General features: G+C 37.4%; 1 protein-coding gene across 1 annotated transcript in view; it reads right to left on the reverse strand.

Moving 5' to 3' along the window:
* Bmal2 (basic helix-loop-helix ARNT like 2) overlaps window positions 1–22701 on the reverse strand; it is a 75901-nt gene that overhangs the window by 42399 nt on the left and 10801 nt on the right. The window contains 2 exon segments of the mRNA XM_074083053.1: window positions 13258–13375; window positions 14793–14951. Coding sequence (XP_073939154.1) covers window positions 13258–13375; window positions 14793–14951 — 277 coding nt within the window.

Raw genomic sequence — 22701 nt, forward strand, 5'->3', positions numbered from 1 at the left:
ATTCACAAGTAAATGGATGGAACTGGAGAACATCATCTTGAGCGAGGTTAGCCAGGCTCAGAAGACCAAAAATTGTATGTTCTCCCTCATATGTAGACTTTAGATCTAGGACAAATGCAGTAATGTGGTTGGACTTGGGTCACATGACAAGGAGAGAGCACATACAGGAGGAATGGGGAGGAAACCCAAAACTTGAAAGTGTTTGATGTCCCCACTGCAGAGGAACTAATACAGTAATCTTAAAGTGACAGAGGTCAGTAAGGGAAGGTGATTGGGAAGTAGTAAAGAGGTCAGGTAGAGATGAATCAATTCGGGTTGTCATACACTTGTGCATGGAAGCAATGCTAGGAATCTCTCTGTATAACTATCCTTACCTCAGACTAGCAAAAACGCTTTGTCTTTCTTATTATTGTTTATGTCTTCTCTTCAACAAAATTGGAGAAGAGTGCAGAACAGTTCTGCCTGTAAGCAAGGGGGTTGGAGGAAGAGGGAGGTGGCAGGGAGCAGGAGGGAGAAATGGCCCAAACAATGTATGCACATATGAATACATGAATAAAGAAAAAAAAAGAAAACCTTCTTCATACTTTCCAGAATCATGCTCCTAAGCATGTCACAAGAAACTGAAACCTAAAACTCAAGAAATCTCAAACTGAATGCATTCTCTTCAGCTTACCCCACATTCATGCCTCCTTCCTCCATCATCCCAGTTTGTTCTTCCTTCTCTACACTGTGTCTTGATTTGTGACACAACTAGACTCACTCGAGATCCTTACCCTTTGTCACCCTGAAGAGCTAAATCATCATGAACTCCTGTAGCTTCCACTTCTTAAAATGTTTCTTAAGTATGTCTTCTCCTCTCCATCTACTCAGTCACTACCTTACTTTAGGATTTTTGTACTACTCCTCTCCAAGCCTTTTCAACTGATATCCCTTTTGGTGTTTTCTTCTTCCAGTCTGTGCTACCCACGACTTTCAGCATTATCATTCTCATCACATCCCACTGTATAAGACTGTTCAGTGTGTGCATGACCTCAAAGGAACCATGAGCTCCCTAATTACATTTCAAGGCTCTCCATGACCTGGCTTATGCCTACCTCTCCAGTTTCATCCTTCCACATCTGTTCCAGACAGCAGAAAACACTGTACATCAGCAATGCCCAAAATGACTTGCTGACTGTTAAACACACTGTGTTGTCTCACATCTCTTCCATGCCTCCTTCTTTACTAAAGTTGCAGTGTTTTTCCCTTTTATATTCTTGGGAAAATCCTAAATAAATCTTTAAAACACAGCCAAGGGGAGGATTCCAAGATGGTGGCTAGAGGGAGGAAGCAGAAAGCATGCCTCCTAAAGTAAAATCTTGGAGAGACGTTGGATATACACCTTACAGACAAAACCACCGAGAAGAGGCAAAATTTTGACCCCTCCATACCTCCAGCCTGCGCAGAGAATCTCCACTCCACATTAAATGGAGAAACCAGGAGGGCCCTCAGGCCGTCGGCAGCACCCAGACAGCTTGGGAAGGCGTGGACCGTAAGGTGAGCTAAGCGGTATGTGGTACTCCCACAGACAACCCTGAGCCAGATCAGCATAGCCCCCCGGACAGACCGACCCCCACCCAGGGAAAAAAAGAGAAACTGAGTAACAAGCAACAACAACAATAAAGACATGTACCAAAGAGGGTGGGGTGCCCTGAATGCTGAACAGTGGGGGGAGGGGAGTCCCTCCCGGAACTGTAAATAAACAAGCTGGGACAGAGAAGGCAGCAGTGGAAGGAAAACTCCACAGGAGAGGGGGAAGACCACTTCCCATGGGAACTGTAAATAAACACGCAGGCCTGAGAAAGCTGGTGTAGTGTCACATCCCCCAGTGTGCTTGGAAAGGGGAAAGCTTGCAGCAATGGTACTTGTGCCCAGGAGAACTCTAAGTAAACATAGCCTGATGGGCTAGGTGAGTGTTAAGCTCACTCCTGAGATCTGCATAAATAATGCCTCCAGCAACAGCAGGCTGACAGCAGCAGACAGGTGAGCCATATTCTCAGATAGCCATTCACAGAACTGTCTCCAGACTCATTTTTTTTCCTCTCCCTTCCTTTGATGAGACAACAACTGAACTACACCTGCATGCTGAAAAACTTACTGAAACTGTTTTGCATTTGAACTTGGGACACTTTGTGGGTTTTTTTTGTTTTGTTTGGTTTGGTTTTTTCCCCTTTGAAGAGACAACAGAACTACTTCTGAGACACCATCTCCAGGATTGGAAGCTGAGGAATGAACACCAGAATTATTAAGACTGAAACTTTATTGCATTTGAACTTGGAGATTTTTCTTTTTTTTAATTATTTTTTATTTTTTACTTTTTATTTTTCAATCCTCTCTCTGTCTTTCTAATGCCTTTTCAGCTTACTGTTGATTAGTACACTATCTCTCCCTGTTTATATCCTTGAAATTTTTTTTGTTTCTTTGTTTTGTTTTTTTCTACTTGTTTATTTCTTTTTCCCTTTTCTTTAAAATCTTTGCATTCCATCTCCTCTCACCCTTCCATTCTAAATACCACCAGTGTATTATTATTACAAGCTAGAAAATACTTAATTGCACACAGTACAAGGACAATAGCAACACCAAGGGAACCAGTTTCCCCACAGCAAAAAATAAGTATAGGAACCAGAAGGAAATGAAGAAAAGAGATACTCAGATCCAGACTCCAACAAAATGAAGATAAATTATGCCAAAGGACCCAATGAAGCCCACAAGAATTATTTAAAAGAAGACATACTGCAGGTACTCAATGAGAATTTTATAGAGATGATACTGGATAGGGTCAACCAAAATGTACAGAAGACACTCAAGAAATTCCAAGACAACAAAAATAGAGAATCTGAAAAAGCAAAAGAAGAAATAAAGGAAACCATAGAAGCACTGTATAAACACCAAAGTGAAACAGAGAACAAGATTAATAAAGAGATAAATGAACTCAGGACAAAAATAGACAACATTAAAGAGGAAACCACCCAGGATATGGAAAACCTCAGAAAAAATAATGAAATAGAAATGCAAAACAAAATGGAAAGCCAATACAGCAGAATAGAACAAACAGAAGACAGAATCTCAGAACTCGAAGATGAAATGGTAATTAAAGGAAAAACTGAAGAACTATTAATTAAACAACTCAAGACCTGTGAAAAGTAAATGTAAGAACTCACCTACTCCATCAAAAGACCAAACCTGAGAATCATGGGCATTGAAGAAGAAGAGGTTCAAGCAAAGGGAATGCATAATATATTCAACAAAATAACAGAAAATTTCCCAAATCTAGAGAAAGATACTCCCATACAGATGCAAGAGGCCTCCAGAACACCAAACAGACCAGATAAAAATAGAACTACTGCACAACATATCATCATTAAAACAACAAGTTCAGAAAATAGGGAAAGAATATTGAAGTCTGTAAGAGAGAAAAAACAAATAACAAACAAAGGCAAACCCATCAAAATCACAGCAAACTTCTCAACAGAAACATTAAAAGCAAGAAGAGCTTGGGGAGAGATCTTCCGGGCACTGAATGAAAATAACTTCAACCCAGGATACTTTACCCAGCAAAACTATCGTTCAAACTAAAGCAGATACCTTAAAAGCAACTGAGGCCAATAGGAAAAGGGGACCAGGAACTAGAGAAAAGGTTAGATCAAAAAGAATTAACCTAGAAGGTAACACACACGCACAGGAAATTAATGTGAATCAACTCCCTGTATAGCTATCCTTATCTCAACCCGCAAAAACACTTGTTCCTTCGTATTATTGCTTATACTCTCTCTTCAACGAAATTAAAGATAAGGGAAAAATAGTTTCTGCTGGGTATTGAGGGGATGTGGGGGAAAGGGAGGGGGCGGAGTGGGTGGTTAGGGAGGGGGTGGGGGCAGGGGTGAGAAATGCCCAAAGCTTTGTATGCACATATGAATAATAAAACAATAAAAAAAACTATCATTCAAAATAGATGGAGCAATAAAAGTCTTCCATGATAAGCAGAAACTAAAACAATATGTGACCACAAAGCCACCACTACAAAAAATTCTTCAAGGGATTCTGCACACAGAAAGTGAAACCCAACATAACCATGAAAGGACAGGCAGCACCAAACCACAGGAAAAGAAAAAGCAAGAAAGTAGAAAGTAACCTCAACTTAGCTACACACAATCAAACCTTCAAACAACTAAGACAACTAAATGACAGGAATCAACACATACCTATCAGTACTAACACTTAATGTTAATGGACTTAATTCACCCATCAAAAGGCACCACTTGACGAAATGGATTAAAAAGGAAGATCCAACAATTTGTTGCTTACAGGAGACCCATCTTACCAACAGAAATAAGCATAGGCTTAGGATGAAAGGCTGGAAGAAGATTTACCAAGCCAATGGCCCCCGAAAACAGGCAGGAGTAGCGATACTTATCTCTGACAAAGTAGACTTCACACCTACATTGATCAAAAGAGATAAAGAAGGACATTCCATACTAATAAAAGGGGAAATAGACCAAAAGGAAATAAAAGTTATCAACCTATATGCACCCAATGTCAACGCACCCAATTTCATCAAACATCCCCTGAAACCTAAAAACATATATTAACTCCAACACAGTGGTTGTGGGAGACTTGAACACCCCATTATCATCAATAGATAGGTCATCCAAACAAAAAAATCAATAAAGAAATTCAACATCTAAAATATACAATAGATCAAATGGACCAACTTGATGTCTACAGAACATTTCATCCAACTTCTACACAATATACATTCTTCTCAGCATCCCATGGAACCTTCTCCTAAATGGATCATATCCTAGGGCACAAAGCATGCCTCAGCAAATATAAGAAAATAGAAATTATACCGTGCATACTATCTGATCACAATGCAATAAAACTAGAACTCAACAACAAAAGTAAAGGCAAAAAACATGGAAAAAGTTGGAAACTGAGTAACTCATTACTTAATGAACAATGGATCATTGATGAAATAAAAGAGGAAATTAAAAAGTCCCTGAAAGTCAGTGAAAATGAAAACACAACCTACTGGAACCTATGGGACACAGCTAAGGCAGTCCTGAGAGGAAAATTTATAGCCATGAGTGCATATATTAAAAAGACTGAAAGATCTCAAATCAATGACCTAATGATACATCTCAAACTCCTAGAAAAACAAGAACAAGCAAATCCCAAAACAAATAGGAGAGAAATAATAAAAATAAGAGCTGAAATCAATGAAATAGAAACCAAAAACACCATACAAAGAATTAATGAAACAAAAAGTTAGTGCTTTGAAAAAAAAACATCGACAGACCCCTGGCAAACCTGACTAAAATGAGGAGAGAAAAAACCCAAATTAGTAGAATCAGGAATGCAAAAGAGGAGATAACAAACACCATGGAAGTCCAGGAAGTCATCAGAGACTACTTCAAGAACCTATATTCAAATAAATTTGAAAATCTTAAAGAAATGGACAGATTTCTAGATACATATGATCATCCAAAACTGAACAAAGAGGAAATTAATCACCTGAATAGATCTATAACACAAAATGAAATTGAAGCAGCAATCAGGAGTCTCCCCAAAAAGAAAAGTCCAGGACCTGATGGATTCTCTGCTGAATTCTATCAGACCTTTAAAGAAGAACTGATACCAACCCTCCTTAAATTGTTCCACAAAATAGAAAGGAAAGGAAAACTGCCTAGCACATTTTATGAAGCCAGTATTATACTTATCTCAAAACCAGGCAAAGACATCTCCAAAAAGGAGAACTATAGGCCAATCTCCTTAATGAACATTGATGCAAAAATCCTAAACAAAATAATGGCAAACCGAATTCAACAACACATCAAAAAGATTATTCACCACGACCAAGTAGGCTTCATCCCAGGGATGCAGGGGTGGTTCAACATATGAAAATTAATAAACGTAATAAGCCACATTAACAGAAGCAGAAACAAAAACCACTTGATCATCACAATAGATGCAGAAAAAGCCTTTGATAACATCCAACACCATTTCATGATAAAAGCTCTAAGAAAACTAGGAAAAGAAGGAAAGTACTTCAACATTATAAAAGCTATATATGACAAACCTACAGCCAGCGCTATACTTAATGGAGAAAAACTGAAACCATTCCCTCTAAAATCATGAACTAGACAAGGTTGCCCACTATTTCCACTCCTATTCAACATAGTACTGGCATTCCTAGCCAAAGCAGTTAGACAAGAAGAAGGAATAAAAGGAATACAAATAGGTAAAGAAACTGTCAAAATATCCCTATTTGCAGATGACATGATCCTATACCTTAAAGACCCAAAAAACTCTACTCAGAAGCTCCAAGACACCATCAATAGCTATAGCAAGGTAGCAGGATATAAAATCAACATAGAAAAATCATTAGCATTTCTATACACTAATAATGAACAAACTGAAAATGAATATATGAAAACAATTTCATTTAAATAGCCTAAAAAAAATCAAATACCTAAGTGTAAACCTAACAAAGGATGTGAACGACCTCTACAAGGAAAACTATAAACCTCTGAAGAAGATTGAGGAAGACTACAGAAAGTGGAGAGATCTCCCATGCTCATGGATTGGTAGAATCAACATAGTAAAAATGTCTATACTTCAAAAGTAATCTACATGTTTAAAGCAATGCCCATCAAAATTCCAATGACATTCATTAAAGAGATCGAAAAATCTACCGTGAAATTTATATGGAAACACAAGAGGCCACGAATAGCCAAGGCAATACTCAGTCAAAAGAACAATGCTGGAGGTATCACAATACCTGACTTCAAACTATATTACAAAGCAATAACAATAAAAACAGCATGGTACTGGCACAAAAACAAACATGAAGACCAGTGGAACAGAATAGAGGACCTAGATATGAAGCCACACAACTATAACCAACTTGTCTTTGACAAAGGAGCTAAAAATATACAATGGAGAAATAGCAGCCTCTTCAACAAAAACTGCTGGGAAAACTGGTTAGCAGTCTGCAAAAAACTGAAACTAGATCCATGTATATCTCCCTATACCAATATTTACTCAAAATGGATCAGGGATCTTAATATCAGACCACAAACTCTAAAGCTGATACAGGAAAGAGTAGGAAATACTTTGGAAATAATAAGTATAGGTAAGAACTTTCTCAATGGAACCCCAGCAGCACAGCAACAAAGAGATAGCATAGATAAATGAGACTTCATAAAACTAAAAAGCTTCTGCTCAACAAAAGAAATGGTCTCTAAACTGAAGAGAACACCCACAGAGTGGGAGAAAATATTTGCCAGCTACACATCAGACAAAGGTCTGATAACCAGAATATATAGGGAACTTAAAAAACTCAAGTCACTCAAAACTAATAAACCAATAAAGAAATGGGCAAGTGAACTAAACAGAACTTTCTCAAAAGAAGAAATTCAAATGGCCAAAAAACACATGAAAAAATGCTCACCATCTCTAGCAATAAAGGAAATGCAAATTAAAACCACACTAAGATTCCACCTCACCCCTGTTAGAATAGCCATCATTAGAAACACCAACAACAAGTGTTGGCGATGATGTGGGGAAAAAGGAACCCTCTTACCATGTTGGTGGGAATGTAAACTAGTACAACCACTCTGGAAAAACATTTGGAGGCTACTTAAAAAGCTAGACATTGATCTACCATTTGATCCAGCAATACCACTCTTGGGGATACACTCAAAAGACTGTGACACAGGTTACTCCAGAGGCACCTGCACACCCATGTTTATTGCAGCACTATTCACAGTAGCCAAGTTATGGAAACAGCCAAGATGCCCCACTACTGACGAATGGATCAAGAAAATGTGGGATCTATACACAGTGGAATTTTATGCAGCCATGAAGAAGAACGAAATGTTATCATTCGCTGGTAAATGGATAGAATTGACGAACATCATTCTGAGTGAGGTTAGCCTGGCCCAAAAGACCAAAAATCGTATGTTCTCCCTCATATGTGGACATTAGGTCAAGGGCAAACACAACAAGGGGATTGGACTTTGAGCACATGATAAATGCGAGAGCACACAAGGGAGATATGAGGATAGGTAAGACACCTAAAAAACTAGCTAGCATTTGTTGCCCTCAACACAGAGAAACTAAAGCAGATACCTTAAAAGTAACTGAGGCCAATAGGAGAAGGGGACCAGGAACTAGAGAAAAGGTTAGATCAAAACGAATTAACCTAGAAGGTAACACACATGCACAGGAAATTAATGTGAGTCAACTGCCTGTATAGCTATCCTTATCTCAACTAGCAAAAACCCTTGTTCCTTCCTATTACTGCTTATACTCTCTTCAACAAAATTAGAGATAAGGGCAAAGTAGTTTCTGCCGGGTATCGAGGGGGTGGGGAGGAAAAGGAGGGGGCGGGGTGGGTGGTAAGGGTAGGGGTGTGGATTGTGGGGGGGTATGACTCAAGCATTGTATGCACATATGAATAATAAAATAATAAATTAAAAAATTTTTAAAAATAAAAAAAAACACAGCCAAGTTATTTTGACTATTTCATGATTAACCATTCCCCTCTCTCAGTACCTTTCATGTTGCTACCATATTTCATTAACTGTAGACACCATTGGTTATAAGAGACACTACTAACAAGGACTTGATGATAAGACACTTCCATAGATGGTAAAATGAAGCAAAGGAAAAAAGTGTACGTTAAATTTTAAGAATTATGCTGCTTTGGGTTCAATCCCCAGCACCCCCAAAAAATTCTGTTTTACTTTTCACCCTTCCTGTAAACATTTGTCTCTTTCTCCTACAGTATTGGCACCATGGTAGCTCCAGACTGCTATATGAGAAGAGTCTAAGGGGCAATTTGATGGGAAAGAGGGTAAGTGGCAGTAGAAGATGGCACTCGCCCTCAGCAGTGCCATTCCTGGAACAAAATGTAGACTTGTGGGATAAAGTGGATGGAATTCAAATTGTATGTGCATTTACATAAAATTTTGTTATCTACGTATACTAGTGGCATAAATCAGTCTATTCCTGGGTCAACTTTTAGGTTAAAGTGCTATGATTAAAAGAATGTTATAATCACACTTTTTCTAGATGATCACCTCTTTCTACTAGTGTTACCTATCAACACAGGCAGAGGTAATGGACTCTTGGAAGGGACAGGAAGAAGGGTGCTCTACCTGGGATTGTAGGGAGATGAGCAAGAGCACTGTGGAGAACAGTGGATGACAGTGATTGGAGTTAGGACTCTCAGAGGAGGATAGGATGATCAGTGTTAGATAGGTACTTTACTTGAAGGAGCCACCTGAAAAGATTTCTGGAGGGTTTTGTTAAGGAAAAGCACACTATCCAGAGGCCACTTCTCTGCTTGTTAACTTATCAGCCCTCAGGCCCTTACTTCTATACATTGTTACCACTATTTTGAACCATGCCAGTGTTTTGCAGAATCACATCATAAAACAGATTAAACAGAGAAAATATAAAACTCAGATCCAGCCATGATGCCCGATGTAGAAAAAAAATGGGTCGCGGTTGTTGAAAAAATATGTTCAAACAATTGTCAAAGAAGTTATGATGTGGATTTCATCTGATGTTCCATCCACATAAGTAATTCTGATTTGCGTACAGCAAGAATCAGTTGTTCTCTAGGATTTAAAGAAACTCGTTATTTCTAATAAACAACTATTCTCAGAGGAACTTATAGGGTCCAAAAGTCACAGTGCTATTCAAGTAAATAGAAATGAAGAGTAATAGGTCCCTGATAACATTACTTCTTAGAGCATAACAAATGAGACAAACCTACCACTCACAATTCCATTCTATCTTCCCAAGGTCTATAGCTTTGGCTAAAGGTACACGTGTGTGTGTGTGTGTGTGTGTGTGTGTGTGTGTGTGTGTGTGTGCGTGCACGTGCAACATTTTCCACCCACCAAGTACCATCAGGACACAATTCAGCGTATCTAAACAACTTTATTTTTACTTGTTTGCCATTTTTCATTCTACAAATATTAAACTTCCTTAAAATGCTTTTCCGTAATTCTTGAGAGAGAAGTAAACATGAGATTAAGTCTAAGTGTCCAAATTCCTCTTAAATCTTTAACTACAAATGCTATTTTGAGCACCTAATGCCCTGATCACTACACTTACATGACCAACTTTCTAAAGCTGATAGGCAACAGGATCCATGTTAACGACAATGAACTATAACTGGTGTGCTATCTAAAAGAGATCTCATGCCAACTTTGAGAAAGAGTAAAATTTCCATAGAAATAAGGCTGGGGATGTAGCTCAGTGGTAGGGAGCTTGCCTAGCATGTGCAATGCCCTGGGTTCAACCCTCAGCACCACACACGCGCACACACACATGCACACACACACACAGACATACACACAAAACCCAACTAAGATAAAAGCATAACCAAATGGTCCTTTTCCTTCTTGCCATTTAAATAATGAATAGTTTTTCAAAAATATTTTCACATATGTTACTTGATTCTCACAACTCAGTGATATAATTATCACCATCCCCATATTACAGATGAAGAAACCAGCAGGGTAAACTTAATGACTGCTTAAGGTCATTAACTAATAGGAAGCCAAGTGCAGCTCAACCTGTGTGACTAGTGTGCCTGCCACCCACTGTGCCTCACTGTTTCTCTCCTCATTGTCGGTCTGCTGTGTGGCTACTCTATAGAAAACCAAACACCTTCTCTGAAGCAAAAAAAGGGTTAGACTAAGTCAGCTTCTTTCCCCATTTTGTTCTTTAACTTGACTTCATGTTAAGGGATAAAACAGAAAATAATTATGCAGGTGAATGATTTTCTTCCTAACAGTCTGGAATTATATACATATATACATTACTTCAATTTTAAAAGGTAAATGGCTTTTTCATATCATGTTTTTGCTATGACTATTGGTATTTTAGCAAATGAATTCATTGAGTGAACTTATCTCCTTAGTGAAATTCAGATATATTTTGAAATCCAGTCATCTCTGGGAGAATAAAGACATGATCTTAGACAAACAAACATAGATATTAATAAATATCACAAACCTAGATATTAATAAATTTGTGACTTATGCATTGTCTTCATTCAGGCATGTGAACTATAGTCATAATTTTTCACAAATGGATTTTAATGTTTTCTGATATTAATAGCATTTGCTTTACTTAGATACATTTTCTTCATAGCATCTTACACTATTAGCAACACAATTATTTTAAAACACAGGGGAAGTTTTCAAGGAACTGTCAACTACTTTCACTGCATTTTGAATAAAATGTAGGCATTCTCCCTAAAAAGACCAATGAAGTTGGAAGCAGAGCTGGGGGCCTGCATAACTCCAGGGGTAGAGAGCCCTGAGTTTAAACTCCAGTACCAGCAAAAAAAGAAATTAGAAGCAGACGCATTCTCAAGATAGTCTGCAGATTTGCTACTTTTCATGTGCACCCCTCTAGAAACTTGCTTCCTGTAGCTTCTAAGATTCCCTTCCCATGCCAGAGCCATCCCCTCTCACTTTGTGAACGGGTCCCCTCTCCTTTTACTGTCATTGGATCAATGTACTCCAGAGCATAACCTTGGCCCCCGGTCTTCCCACCACACATATACCGGTCATGGCATCCACACCCATCACTGAAATTACTGCTTGTAGAGTAATGACATCTGACTCCACCTGATGTCAACCCAGAGTTCCAGATTCTCATGGCCTGAAGGTTCCATAAACATGCCACCATTCCTACTCTGTCCAAAACTGAACTTTTCCCCTCAGTCTCAGTGAAGGAAAATACCATCTTCCATCAAGAAACTTAAGTTAGAAGACATGGACACTTATTATATTCCTTTTCTCTCAATCAACAGCCATTTTTAGATGTGTCCCAAATCCCTCCATCTTTTGAATGTATCATATATCCCTACCCTTCCTGTCCAAGGCTACTGTCTTAGACCAATGCTGGGAAAACCGACTCTCAGCAGGGCCTCCCCACATGTTCTCCTTGCCTGCACAAGGCTTTCCACCTTCTGCCATCCTCCATGCTAATTCCAAATGTACTGTATACTTCACATCTATAGGATGGCTGTAATTTTAAAAAACTAAACATAATTAAGTATCAGTGAGGATGAGGAGGAACTGGAACCCTTGTACTCTGCTAGAGGGATAATGTAAAATTATGCAGTCACTGAGGAAAATGGTTTAGCAGTTCCTTAAAAATGAAGCCAAACTCCACAAAATAAATGGAATTACCTTAGAACACAGCAATTCCACTCCCAGGTATATACCCAAAATAACTAAAAGCAGGGACTCAAACAGGCCTTTGCATACTAACATTCATAGAAGTATTATTGACAATAGCCAAAAAGTGAAAACAACCAAGTGCCCATCAGCAAATGACGGGCTAAACAAAACATGGTTATGTATACATACAATGGAATATATTCAGCCATAAAGAGGAATGGAATTCTCACACATGCTACAATATGGATGAACCTTGTCAGTGAAATAAGCCAGTCACATAGGACAAATATCATTTGATTCTACCTGTCTGATATATATGAAATAGGCAAATGCAAAGAGCTAGAAAGTAGACTAGTGGATATATATTTCAAACTGTATTATACAACTGCATATCATATAGATACTTTTAAAATGTGATTAAACAGAAAAAAAAATTAAGCCTCAGCTTAGTCTAATTAAATGCCAAACTTTGTTACCATAGTACCCAGCTTCATTTTATGGCAGTTACCAAGATATATAACAAAAATTTGTATCTTTCCAACCTGTATGACTTACTTGTGTCTTATCTGTTTCTTTCCCTCTTAATCTACATAGTAGGTGACACTCTCTTTTTCCTTTTGGTGGTACTATGGTTTGAACTCAGGACTTCATACTTGCTAGGCAGGTGCTCTACTGCTGGAGCCACACCTCCAGCCTACAGAGTAGATTCTTGGTGTTTAATGACTACATCCCACAGACTCTTCGTCAAAGATCCTTTAAGAGAATCAATCCTCCACTCAAAACCAACAGTTCCACAGGAAGGGTGATCATTCTCATACATTCTTCTTTGTTTAACAATTTTAAACACTCATTAATGTTTAATTAATGCTACATAATGAAATTAGACTATCTGTTGACTGGCTCTCATGCCCTAAGTCTCTGGGATGTATACTATCTCTCTACTTCCACTCTGCACTTTCATCAAGTAGGGGAGGGAATATGACAAACACAATCTCAGACTTACCTGCTGCCACTAGGTGCTGATATGTCTATCCTTGTTGAAAGAAGATAGGTAAAGGGATGCTGGCAAAGCTTTTCTTCCACCTTTTCTGTCATGATTCCTGACCTGGAAGGAAGGAGGCCTTGGGTCATGCTGAGAAACAGACAAAAGACTGCCCTCAAGCTACAAATACTCTACCCTAATCAGTGAAGAACATACCACACCAAGAACAGACATTCTAACACTGTGGAATGTCAGGCAAGCTTCATGACATTTCTGAGTCTTAGCTTTTTTCTAGGAAGTGGGCAGTTAATTACTGTTGCTTGCTGCCAATGAATCATAATCTGTCCCAGCACGTTTCTTTGCATGCATCTAATATTTTTCCCAGGACTGACTATATTTTCTATTCACCCTCTCAAACCACTATAAAGTCTCAGCCATGGCTGCTATGTGGTATAAAACTCTATTAGGTATAGTAGCTAGTCTAACTTCAATAGCCACAATCTCATTTTGATAATAAGAAAGAACAGTGGTGTTTATGATTCTGAAGAACAAGGGAGAAAATTAGAAGGACTAACAGTTACTTTTTGCTCAAGGTAAGTAGGGACGATCAACTGATGAAAACGGCAAATGGCTCTGAATAGACTGTCAATTTGGTCCACTGCAATTTTCATCAGCATCCATATTAATGGAAGAGATTAAGAGAGTACAGACAACCAAAACCACTAGGAAATCTTCCACTTATTTATAAGTGGCTTGGGAAGTGCTTTGGTACTTACATTTGAGTAACACTGATTCTGTTGTCTTAGGAATTGAAGCTAAACTATAAAGTATATTGAGAAGAACTGAGTTTTTTTTTTTTTAAAGCTTGGATGTTTCATTATGTTCTCATCTTGTTCACCTAACTCAGGACTTTCCCCTTCACTTATGGTGGGGAACTACAACCAACTTTTATACTTCTATAAAGTGCCATCCTAGGAAGAGTTTCTACCTTTATTTTGCTCTGGTGTTTTCACCATATAAATACTAGGTTTGGGGAGGCTGTTAAAGAATATTTCAGGCTATAAGCTGCAGTAGACAATAAAAATAAACATGCAGATAGTAAATATTCTCAATGTTGACTTCATTATCTACTTGACTTAATAAATATGGAAATTAGAGTTTCATATTATTAAGCTCACCAAGATAATCAAGGGTCGGTTATTATATAAATGATGAGTAAGGTGGAAAGTGGCAATTATTATTTTAAACCTAACACACAGATGTAATTCTGTTTTTTTGAAACAGAAGGCAACTATCTAGCTGTGACCATATTAAGCAAATTAATCATACTAAGCAAATTAACTTCGTCTACCTACATCTCTTTCAGACTCCAGTTGAGCCTCCTGAATACTTAACAATCATCAGAGTTGGATGGAAAGGTTCCAGGTCAATCAATGACAGGTAGAAGTTGGGTGGATAAATAATCACCAAGTTACCATACATTTACAAATAATGACTTACATAGTAATCTTTTTCTTTTTTCCCTGGAGTCAAAGATTTCAGGAGGATACAGCAACAATTCACTCATTGAGATGGGTCAGAATCACTTCCTTTGCATTTTCTTGGAAACTCCATCAAATGTAAGCTGAAGGATTCAAGAACTGTTGGATTTGTCCTGGGGCTCATGTGACTACAAACCATAGAAGTAATGCCCTGGGTGTCTTCTAACACTTTTCCTATGAGAGAGAAAGTACAGTAAGATAAGTATCTTAAATATTAGCTTGTACTTTATATATCACCATATCAACACAACTTAAATGACCTTTTGTCTTGATATTTAAAAACTATCAGCAATAAAAAAGAGCAACATAGCAGGATGGAAGACTAATTATGGACACTCAAATGTTAGTTAGAAATGTATTTGTTTGTCCATATCTCTAAGTTCACTTTCCCTACCTAACTGTAAAAGAAATTTGAATATTAAAGAAAATATGGAAACTATAAAAAGAAGAGAAGGGGAAAAACCAAATTTTACCAAACTGTTACTATTTTTTAAATTTAGTTTTTACATATTAATTGGGTGCTAACCAATGCTACTATTTGGAGATATTTCCTTTTAGAACCTCTCCTATGGTTGGCATTAAAGTAATTGGAATTATCTGGAGTATAATCTTTATTTACACTTAATGGTGACATAGTAACTTTACAGTGTTATCATAAAGTCCTTCTAAATTATTTTAATGCCAATAGAATATACCATCATATTGTCACTTAGCCACTCTCCTATTGTTAGAACCCATGTTTGCTCTTATTTTTTGCTACTGTGAATACGTATTTTAGTGCATAAAGCTTTTTACCTACTTCTGGTTGTTTCTTTTGGATAGTATCCCAAAGATGACTTAGCAAGGTCAAGTGACATGAGTATTTTTAACCATGACTTGCTAAATATGATAATAAAATCCTTTTTTGTCTCAACTGTAAAATATGAAATATTTTATAAAATTTAAAAACCAGAATCTATGAACCATAAAGAACCAATAGTCAAAAGTTGGGTCTACTTAAATAATTATATTTCTTACATTAAAATGGATATAACAAGTTTAAACTCATTTTTACCTAAAAACATAGACTGAAAGTACATGGTGGATGATTTTTTACTATATCTCTAACAATAACCAGTAGACTAAACATCAAAGAAAGATAAAGAAGATGTGATCCACATGATGAACAAGCTTATATAATAGACACGTATGGACCCCTGCACCTAAGTGATCCAAAATCTAGTTTTGGGGATACCTACCCATGGAGCAGTTGTAAAAACTCACAATAGATGAGACCAAATTACAAGTCTCAATAATTTCAATTATGTACATAAAGTATTTTCTGAGTACTGTGTAATTATACTAGAAACAAAAGGACAAAGAGAAAATCCCTTTGGAAATTAAAATATACAAACAATTCACAGGACAAAGAAGAATTTAAAGATAAAATTACAAAAAAATTAAGACTAATATTAAAAATATTATATATCATGATGTGTGGAGATACAAGAGCATTACTGAGAGGGAAATTTTAACTTTAAATGTTTACCAAAAAGAACAATAAAAGTTTAATGAACTAATATTTTAAGAAGTTACAAAAAGATCAGCAAAATAAATGCAAAGAATGAGAAAAAAGGAAATCAAAAATCCTAAAAATAAATCCAGGAATGTAAACATAAGAGTACTTTTTTTTTAAAAAGCAAATGTAAGTTTTTCCAAATGATTAGAAAGTCTAATAACTTTACAGCAAGATTTTTTAAGGGAAAAAAAGGATCAAATAAAAACAGGAATGAACACAGGGTCATATCTTAAAATGCTCTAGACAGTTAAAAGATAAAAATTTAATGAACATTATGCTAAATATTTGAAAATTTAGATAGAAAAATACCGACAGAATTTTAACTTATTAAAGCAATAAAAAAGAATCCCTGAATATTTTTATATGTTTTAAAAATTAACAGAGTTTATTTACTTATTTTGGCAGTACTGGGATTGAACTCAGGGCCTTACACTTGCTGGGCTAGCACTCTACCACTTGAGCCACTCCCCAGTCCTCTATATTCTTCCTCACACAAACTATTCCAATATGTGGACACCTCTGAAGAAGAGAATCTTTGTGTTACTATTATAGAAATACTGAAGGCATCAAAAGTAGAAACAAAGAGAAAGAATGGTAAGTGTGACCATCTTCAAGTTAAGTTAATATTGGTCAAAAGATACTAAAAAGAAAATGAAACCATAAGCCACAAACTGGGAAAAGATATTTGTTAACACTTACATAACAAAGGGTTTATATCTAAGTCTTATAAAGAATGCCTTTGAATAAGAAAAAGACCAACAATCCAATAGAAAACTGGATAAATTACTCAAAGTCCAATTATTAATACACAAGTGAAAAGCTACTCATTCTCACCAGTAGTAAGGAAAATCCACAGTACATTACAGTGACATACTAATGCATGATGGCTACTACAAGGGAAAAAAGCCTGATGACAGCAATCCAGCTGTAGAGAATGAACAATGGAAACACTCATGCCCTGCTGGCAGGAATGTGAACTGCTACAACCACTTTGAAGACCATTTTGTGCATTACCTAATAAACACGTGTGCAACATATGACTCAACATTCTGTTCCTAGGTACATAAAAAAACTCCCCATGTCTATTAGGAGACATGTATAAGAAATGTTTGGCCAAACTGCTTATAATTGAAGGACAAAAACAAAAACCTGAGAAAAATGGAAACTATTTAAATTTCCACCAACCAAGATGGAAAAATATTTATCCATTTAATAGAACATGAAGTACAGTCTCTATTCTTTTTTTTTTTTTTTTTGGTGGAACTGGGGCTTGAACACAGCACCTCACACTTGCTAGGCAAGTGCTCTACCACCTGAGCCACATTCTCAGCCCTTTTTGCTTTCATTATTTTTCACACAGGGCCTAGTGCTTTTGCCCTGGATGGCCTTGGACCTCAATTTTCTTATCTCTGCCTCCAAAGTAGCTGGGATTATAGCGTTCTACCACAGTGCCTTGCCCCAGTATCTACTTTTTATGCCAATAGATAAAAGCAAGGAAACAACAGTTAACACAAATCAGAACAGCCTTCTCTCTGGGGAGAAAAGGGGAATGCAGTCAATGAGGCTCCTGAGAAATTCATGTTCTACTTCTTTCACAGATATGTTTTTGTTTTGTTTTTTAAAATATAAAGTTTGCACCACCCTCCATAAGTATGGTAGATCTCATGATAAAGAAGTAGAGAGAAGGGATTCTTTGTTTCCATTTCCTGCACAGGGAACAAGAAATGTTTCTCTTTCTCTCCCCACTTCTCCATACTTTATCCTGTGATAGTAAAATAAATTCTTGCTAAAACTTGAAAAAAAGAGACAGGGAGAAGAATTTTATCAATGATCACTGGCCACCTGGGAACTAAGTTTCTAATATATGACATCCCAAGACTTCTAAGCCTGGACTCTCCAATAAGGGCCAACTCAGGACTACCACTTATCTCATGAGCTTAATTAAAGTTTCAGTCCCTAGACTTTTAATTTAATTTTTTTTGGTGGTACTGGGGTTTGAACTCATGGCCTCATGCTTGCTAGGCAGATGCTCTACCACTTGAGCTACTCTGCCAGCCCTAGACTTCAAATTTTAATGGATTCTGGATGTCAGAGCACCATCTTTCTCCATAGCAAAACTGGAGGAACTTCTTACTTCAAATAGCCAATCAAAAAAATATATATACACTATCTTTGAACACTCCATTATATGTAATCCTAGACTTCCAAGCATCTCCTCATTCCCATGCCTCAAACACATACTCTAAAAGCACATTCTTTGCTTCATATAAGATCAGAGACAGAAATAAAATATTTTTTTTTTATTATTATTTTATTATTCATATGTGCATACAAGGCTTGGGTCATTTCTCCCCCCTGCCCCAACCACCTCCCTTACCACCCACTGCCCCCTCCCTCTCCCCCCCAACCCCTCAATACCCAGAAGAAACTATTTTGCCCTTATCTCTAATTTTGTTGTAGAAAGAGTATAAGCCATAATAGGAAGGAACAAGAGTTTTTGCTGGTTAAGATAAGGATAGCTATACAGGGAGTTGACTCACATTAATTTCCTGTACGTGTGTGTTACCTTCTAGGTTAATTCTTTTTGATCTAACCTTTTCTCTAGTTCCTGGTCCCCTTTTCCTATTGGCCTCAGTTGCTTTTAAGGTATCTGCTTTAGTTTCTCTGCGTTAAGGGCAACAAATGCTAGCTAATTTTTTGGGTGTCTTACCTTTTCTCAAATCAGGTTAGCACAAGCTTATCTGGCAAAACGTAGGTCAGATGCTACTTCTGACAGAAAGAAGCCTTCTCTGACACTGTCCTCAAAACCTGTCACCCTGTTGGAGCTCCTCTACATATGATGGTAGCACTTTGTGACTGATGCCACTGCTGCAACCCACTTCACTGTTATTTTCTCTTTTCCACTCAGTTTCCCTTCCCAGGCACAGATCCTTGAGGGCAGGGACCAGTTACCACAATCTCTTACACATCACCCACACTCATAAATGAGAAAATGATGGGCTATTTAATAATTGGTGTCAGGTCAGTTCCTTAACTATACAGAAGTGTTACATCATTGTTTCTCTGCTCATCAAAAAAAAATATGATGAATTAAATGTAAGGAAATTAAATCATAAAAGTATAAGAAGAAATTGCACAGGTGAATATATAATATTCAAGTAAGAAGAGACTTTTGAGGTCTAATGCCAAAAGTAAAACTTGTAAAACAAATGGCTACATAAAAAGTTTAGGGCTACAAAAGACCAAAAATCTTATGTTCTCCCTCATATGTGGACATTAGATCAAGGGCAAACACAACAAGGGGATTGGACTATAAGCACATGATAAAAGCGAGAGCACACAAGGAAGGGGTGAGGATAGGTAAGACACCTAAAAAACTAGCTAGCATTTGTTGCCCTTAACGCAGAGAAACTAAAGCAGATACCTTAAAGCAACTGAGGCCAATAGGAAAAGGGGAACAAGTACTAGAGAAAAGGTTAGATCAAAAAGAATTAACCTAGAAGGTAACACCCACGCACAGGAAATCAATGTGAGTCAATGCCCTGTATAGCTATCCTTATCTCAACCAGCAAAAACCCTTGTTCCTTCCTATTATTGCTTATACTCTCTCTACAACAAAATTAGAAATAAGGGCAAAATAGTTTCTGCTGGGTATTGAGGGGGTGGGGGAGACAGGGAGGGGGCGGAGTGGGTGGTAAGGGAGGGGGTGGGGGCAGGGGGGAGAAATGAACCAAGCCTTGTATGCACATATGAATAATAAAAGAAAAATTAAAAAAAAAAGTTTAGGGCTAGAAATTTAACTCAGTGGTAGAGTACTTGCCTAGCATATGTAAGGCCCTGGGCCCCATCAACACTATAAGAAAGAAAAAAGTTTTAATTTCTGTAAAAACCATTACAAAATTAAAACATACAGGGTCTGGACCCATAACTCACTGGTAGAGTGCTTACATAGCACATTTGAGGCCCTGGGAACAATCTCTTAAAAAGCAAGAAATAAAGTAATCAAAACCTTTATACACAAGAGAAACGGCTGGGACAAGTGTAAGGCCCTGAGTTCAAACGCCAGTTCCAAAAACAAGGTTTCTCCCAGTTTCTTCAAATCTCTGCAGTTCATCTCCCCCTCCAACCCTCAACCTCAGCAACACTGACTTGCTTTTCAATACTTAAATATTTCTTTGCATTATCTGGATTTCAAATAAATAGAATCATATGACATATGCCCTTAGAGTCTGACATCGTTTCCTTGATGTAATGATTCAGGGATTAGAGAGTCACCCATGTTCTTGCATATACTGTTAGTTTGGTCTTTTTTATTACTGAGTGATATCCCATTGTGTAGGTATATCATATTTTGTTTATCCATTTAATTAATTTGTTGATAGCCAATTTTTGGCAACTGTGAATATGGCTGGTGTATATTTCTGCATATAAGTCTTTGTGTAGACAAACATTTTCATTCATATTGGGTAAACATTTAGGAGAATGGGTGATGAGGTAGGTACATGTTTAGCTTTTTTAAGAACTACTAAACAGTATTTATAAGTTGGTTGTGGCATTTCCATCAGCAGTGTATGAGCTGTAACACCAACTCTTGGTGTTGCCAACATTTTAAATTTTATCCATTTTAATTAATGTGCTGTGTTATCTTGCACTCCTTGTAAATTTAGAACATTTCAGTTATTTGAAAACTTTACATCTTGGAAGGCCAAAAAACTTCTCTTGTAATTTCTATTCACCAATCCTATGTCTAATAAGTTTAATAAGTTTTCAATTTAGTTGTAAGTATCTGCATGCCTACTATTATGCAAGACACTGTGGCATAAATCACAGAAGATGCAAAGAGAAATATAACATAGCATTTGCTCTCAAAGAACTCAAGTAGATAACTATAAAAATAACCCAATCACACGACGTAGCAGAAAGTGTCTTTGGAGAACCCTGGATCACAACACTCCATAAGCACTTCATGAAGGAGGTGGCATCTGAGATGAGCTGTTAGTGTAGAACTCCACAAACTTCTGTTCACAAGCTTAACACCCTATACATCTGTCCCAAATTATACTCTCTCTTTAACCAAACCAAACCATGTGACACTTCCAAACGTTATGCATAGTCTGCCTCACTGCCAACCTGATTGCTCTCTTCTGGAAGTTTGGAATTATAGAGTCCAAACAGAGGACAGTAGAACTTTGTTGATAACGTTCCAAGTATTACACTTTCATAACTGATAGCACTGCATCAGATTTTATATATTAGGCTTTCACTTTACGTGTTGATTCATTTATATAATTTTAGAATTAGAGTTGATGTTATAGATAGTCTAATATAAATTCCTCTTTTTCTGGGAAAGAATTACAGTTGATATTATTTGCCCTAAAAACAGTCAGACAGTGGTAAAGGAGGAACAGGTCTCCTGGCTCCCAAATAGGACTGTCCTTGAATTAACCCACATCTGTCTTTCCTATAGGCTATTAAGCCACATCTTTACCATTTCATGTCTTCTTTCTTTATATACGTAAATGCTGGAGTTTTTTTTTTAAGTTAAATCTACTTTGGTATCTCCCTATAACATCATTTTTTTTTTCCTTTTTTTGGCAGTACTAGTGTTTGAACTCAGGGCTTCATGTTTTCTAGGCAGGCACTTAAGCCATACACAGACCTTCTTGCTCTGGTTATTTTTGAGACAGAGTCTCTCTCTATGCCCAGGCTAGTCTGGAGTGCCATTCTTCTATTTTATGCATCCTGCCATTGCTGAGATGACAGGTATGCACCACCACACCCAGCATGTTTCCACTGAGATGAAGTCTCATGAACTTTTTTGCTTGAGCTGGTCTGGAACTGTGATCCTCCAGGTCTTAGCCTTCTATGTAGCTGGGGTGACAGGCACATACCCACACACCCAGCTATTGGTTGCAGTAGGGAGCCCCTGATTTCAGCTAGGATTATAGGCATGAGCCAGTGGGGCCTGGCTCCTATCAAAATCTTTTTGGATTCAGATTTTATCTAACTTCTCTCTAAGCCTCACCAAAACATGCCATGTGCAAAAGTGACCAGCAAGACTTTTAAACCAAATGATTCATTATCTATCATGTCAAACAAACAAATTTAAAAAAAGGTCAAAGAGAGAAGAGCAGGGAATTTTCTCACTAGTGCCAAATACAGCATATGCAGAGACACCAAGGTTACAGAGGAAAGTTAATAAAATTATGAAACTAGGGAAGAGATGTCAATGGTCAGAACAAAATGAACAATCACTCAGCAGGTGGGAAAACTGGACTAGTTTGAAATGGAGAGAGCAGTCAGGGAGTAATATTAGGGTATCAGAGAACTTCAGGTATGCTGTTGGGCCTCAGGCTTTAAAATGAC

The sequence above is a fragment of the Castor canadensis genome, chromosome 8, assembly GCF_047511655.1.
Source record: "Castor canadensis chromosome 8, mCasCan1.hap1v2, whole genome shotgun sequence".
NCBI classification, from domain to species: domain Eukaryota; kingdom Metazoa; phylum Chordata; class Mammalia; order Rodentia; family Castoridae; genus Castor; species Castor canadensis.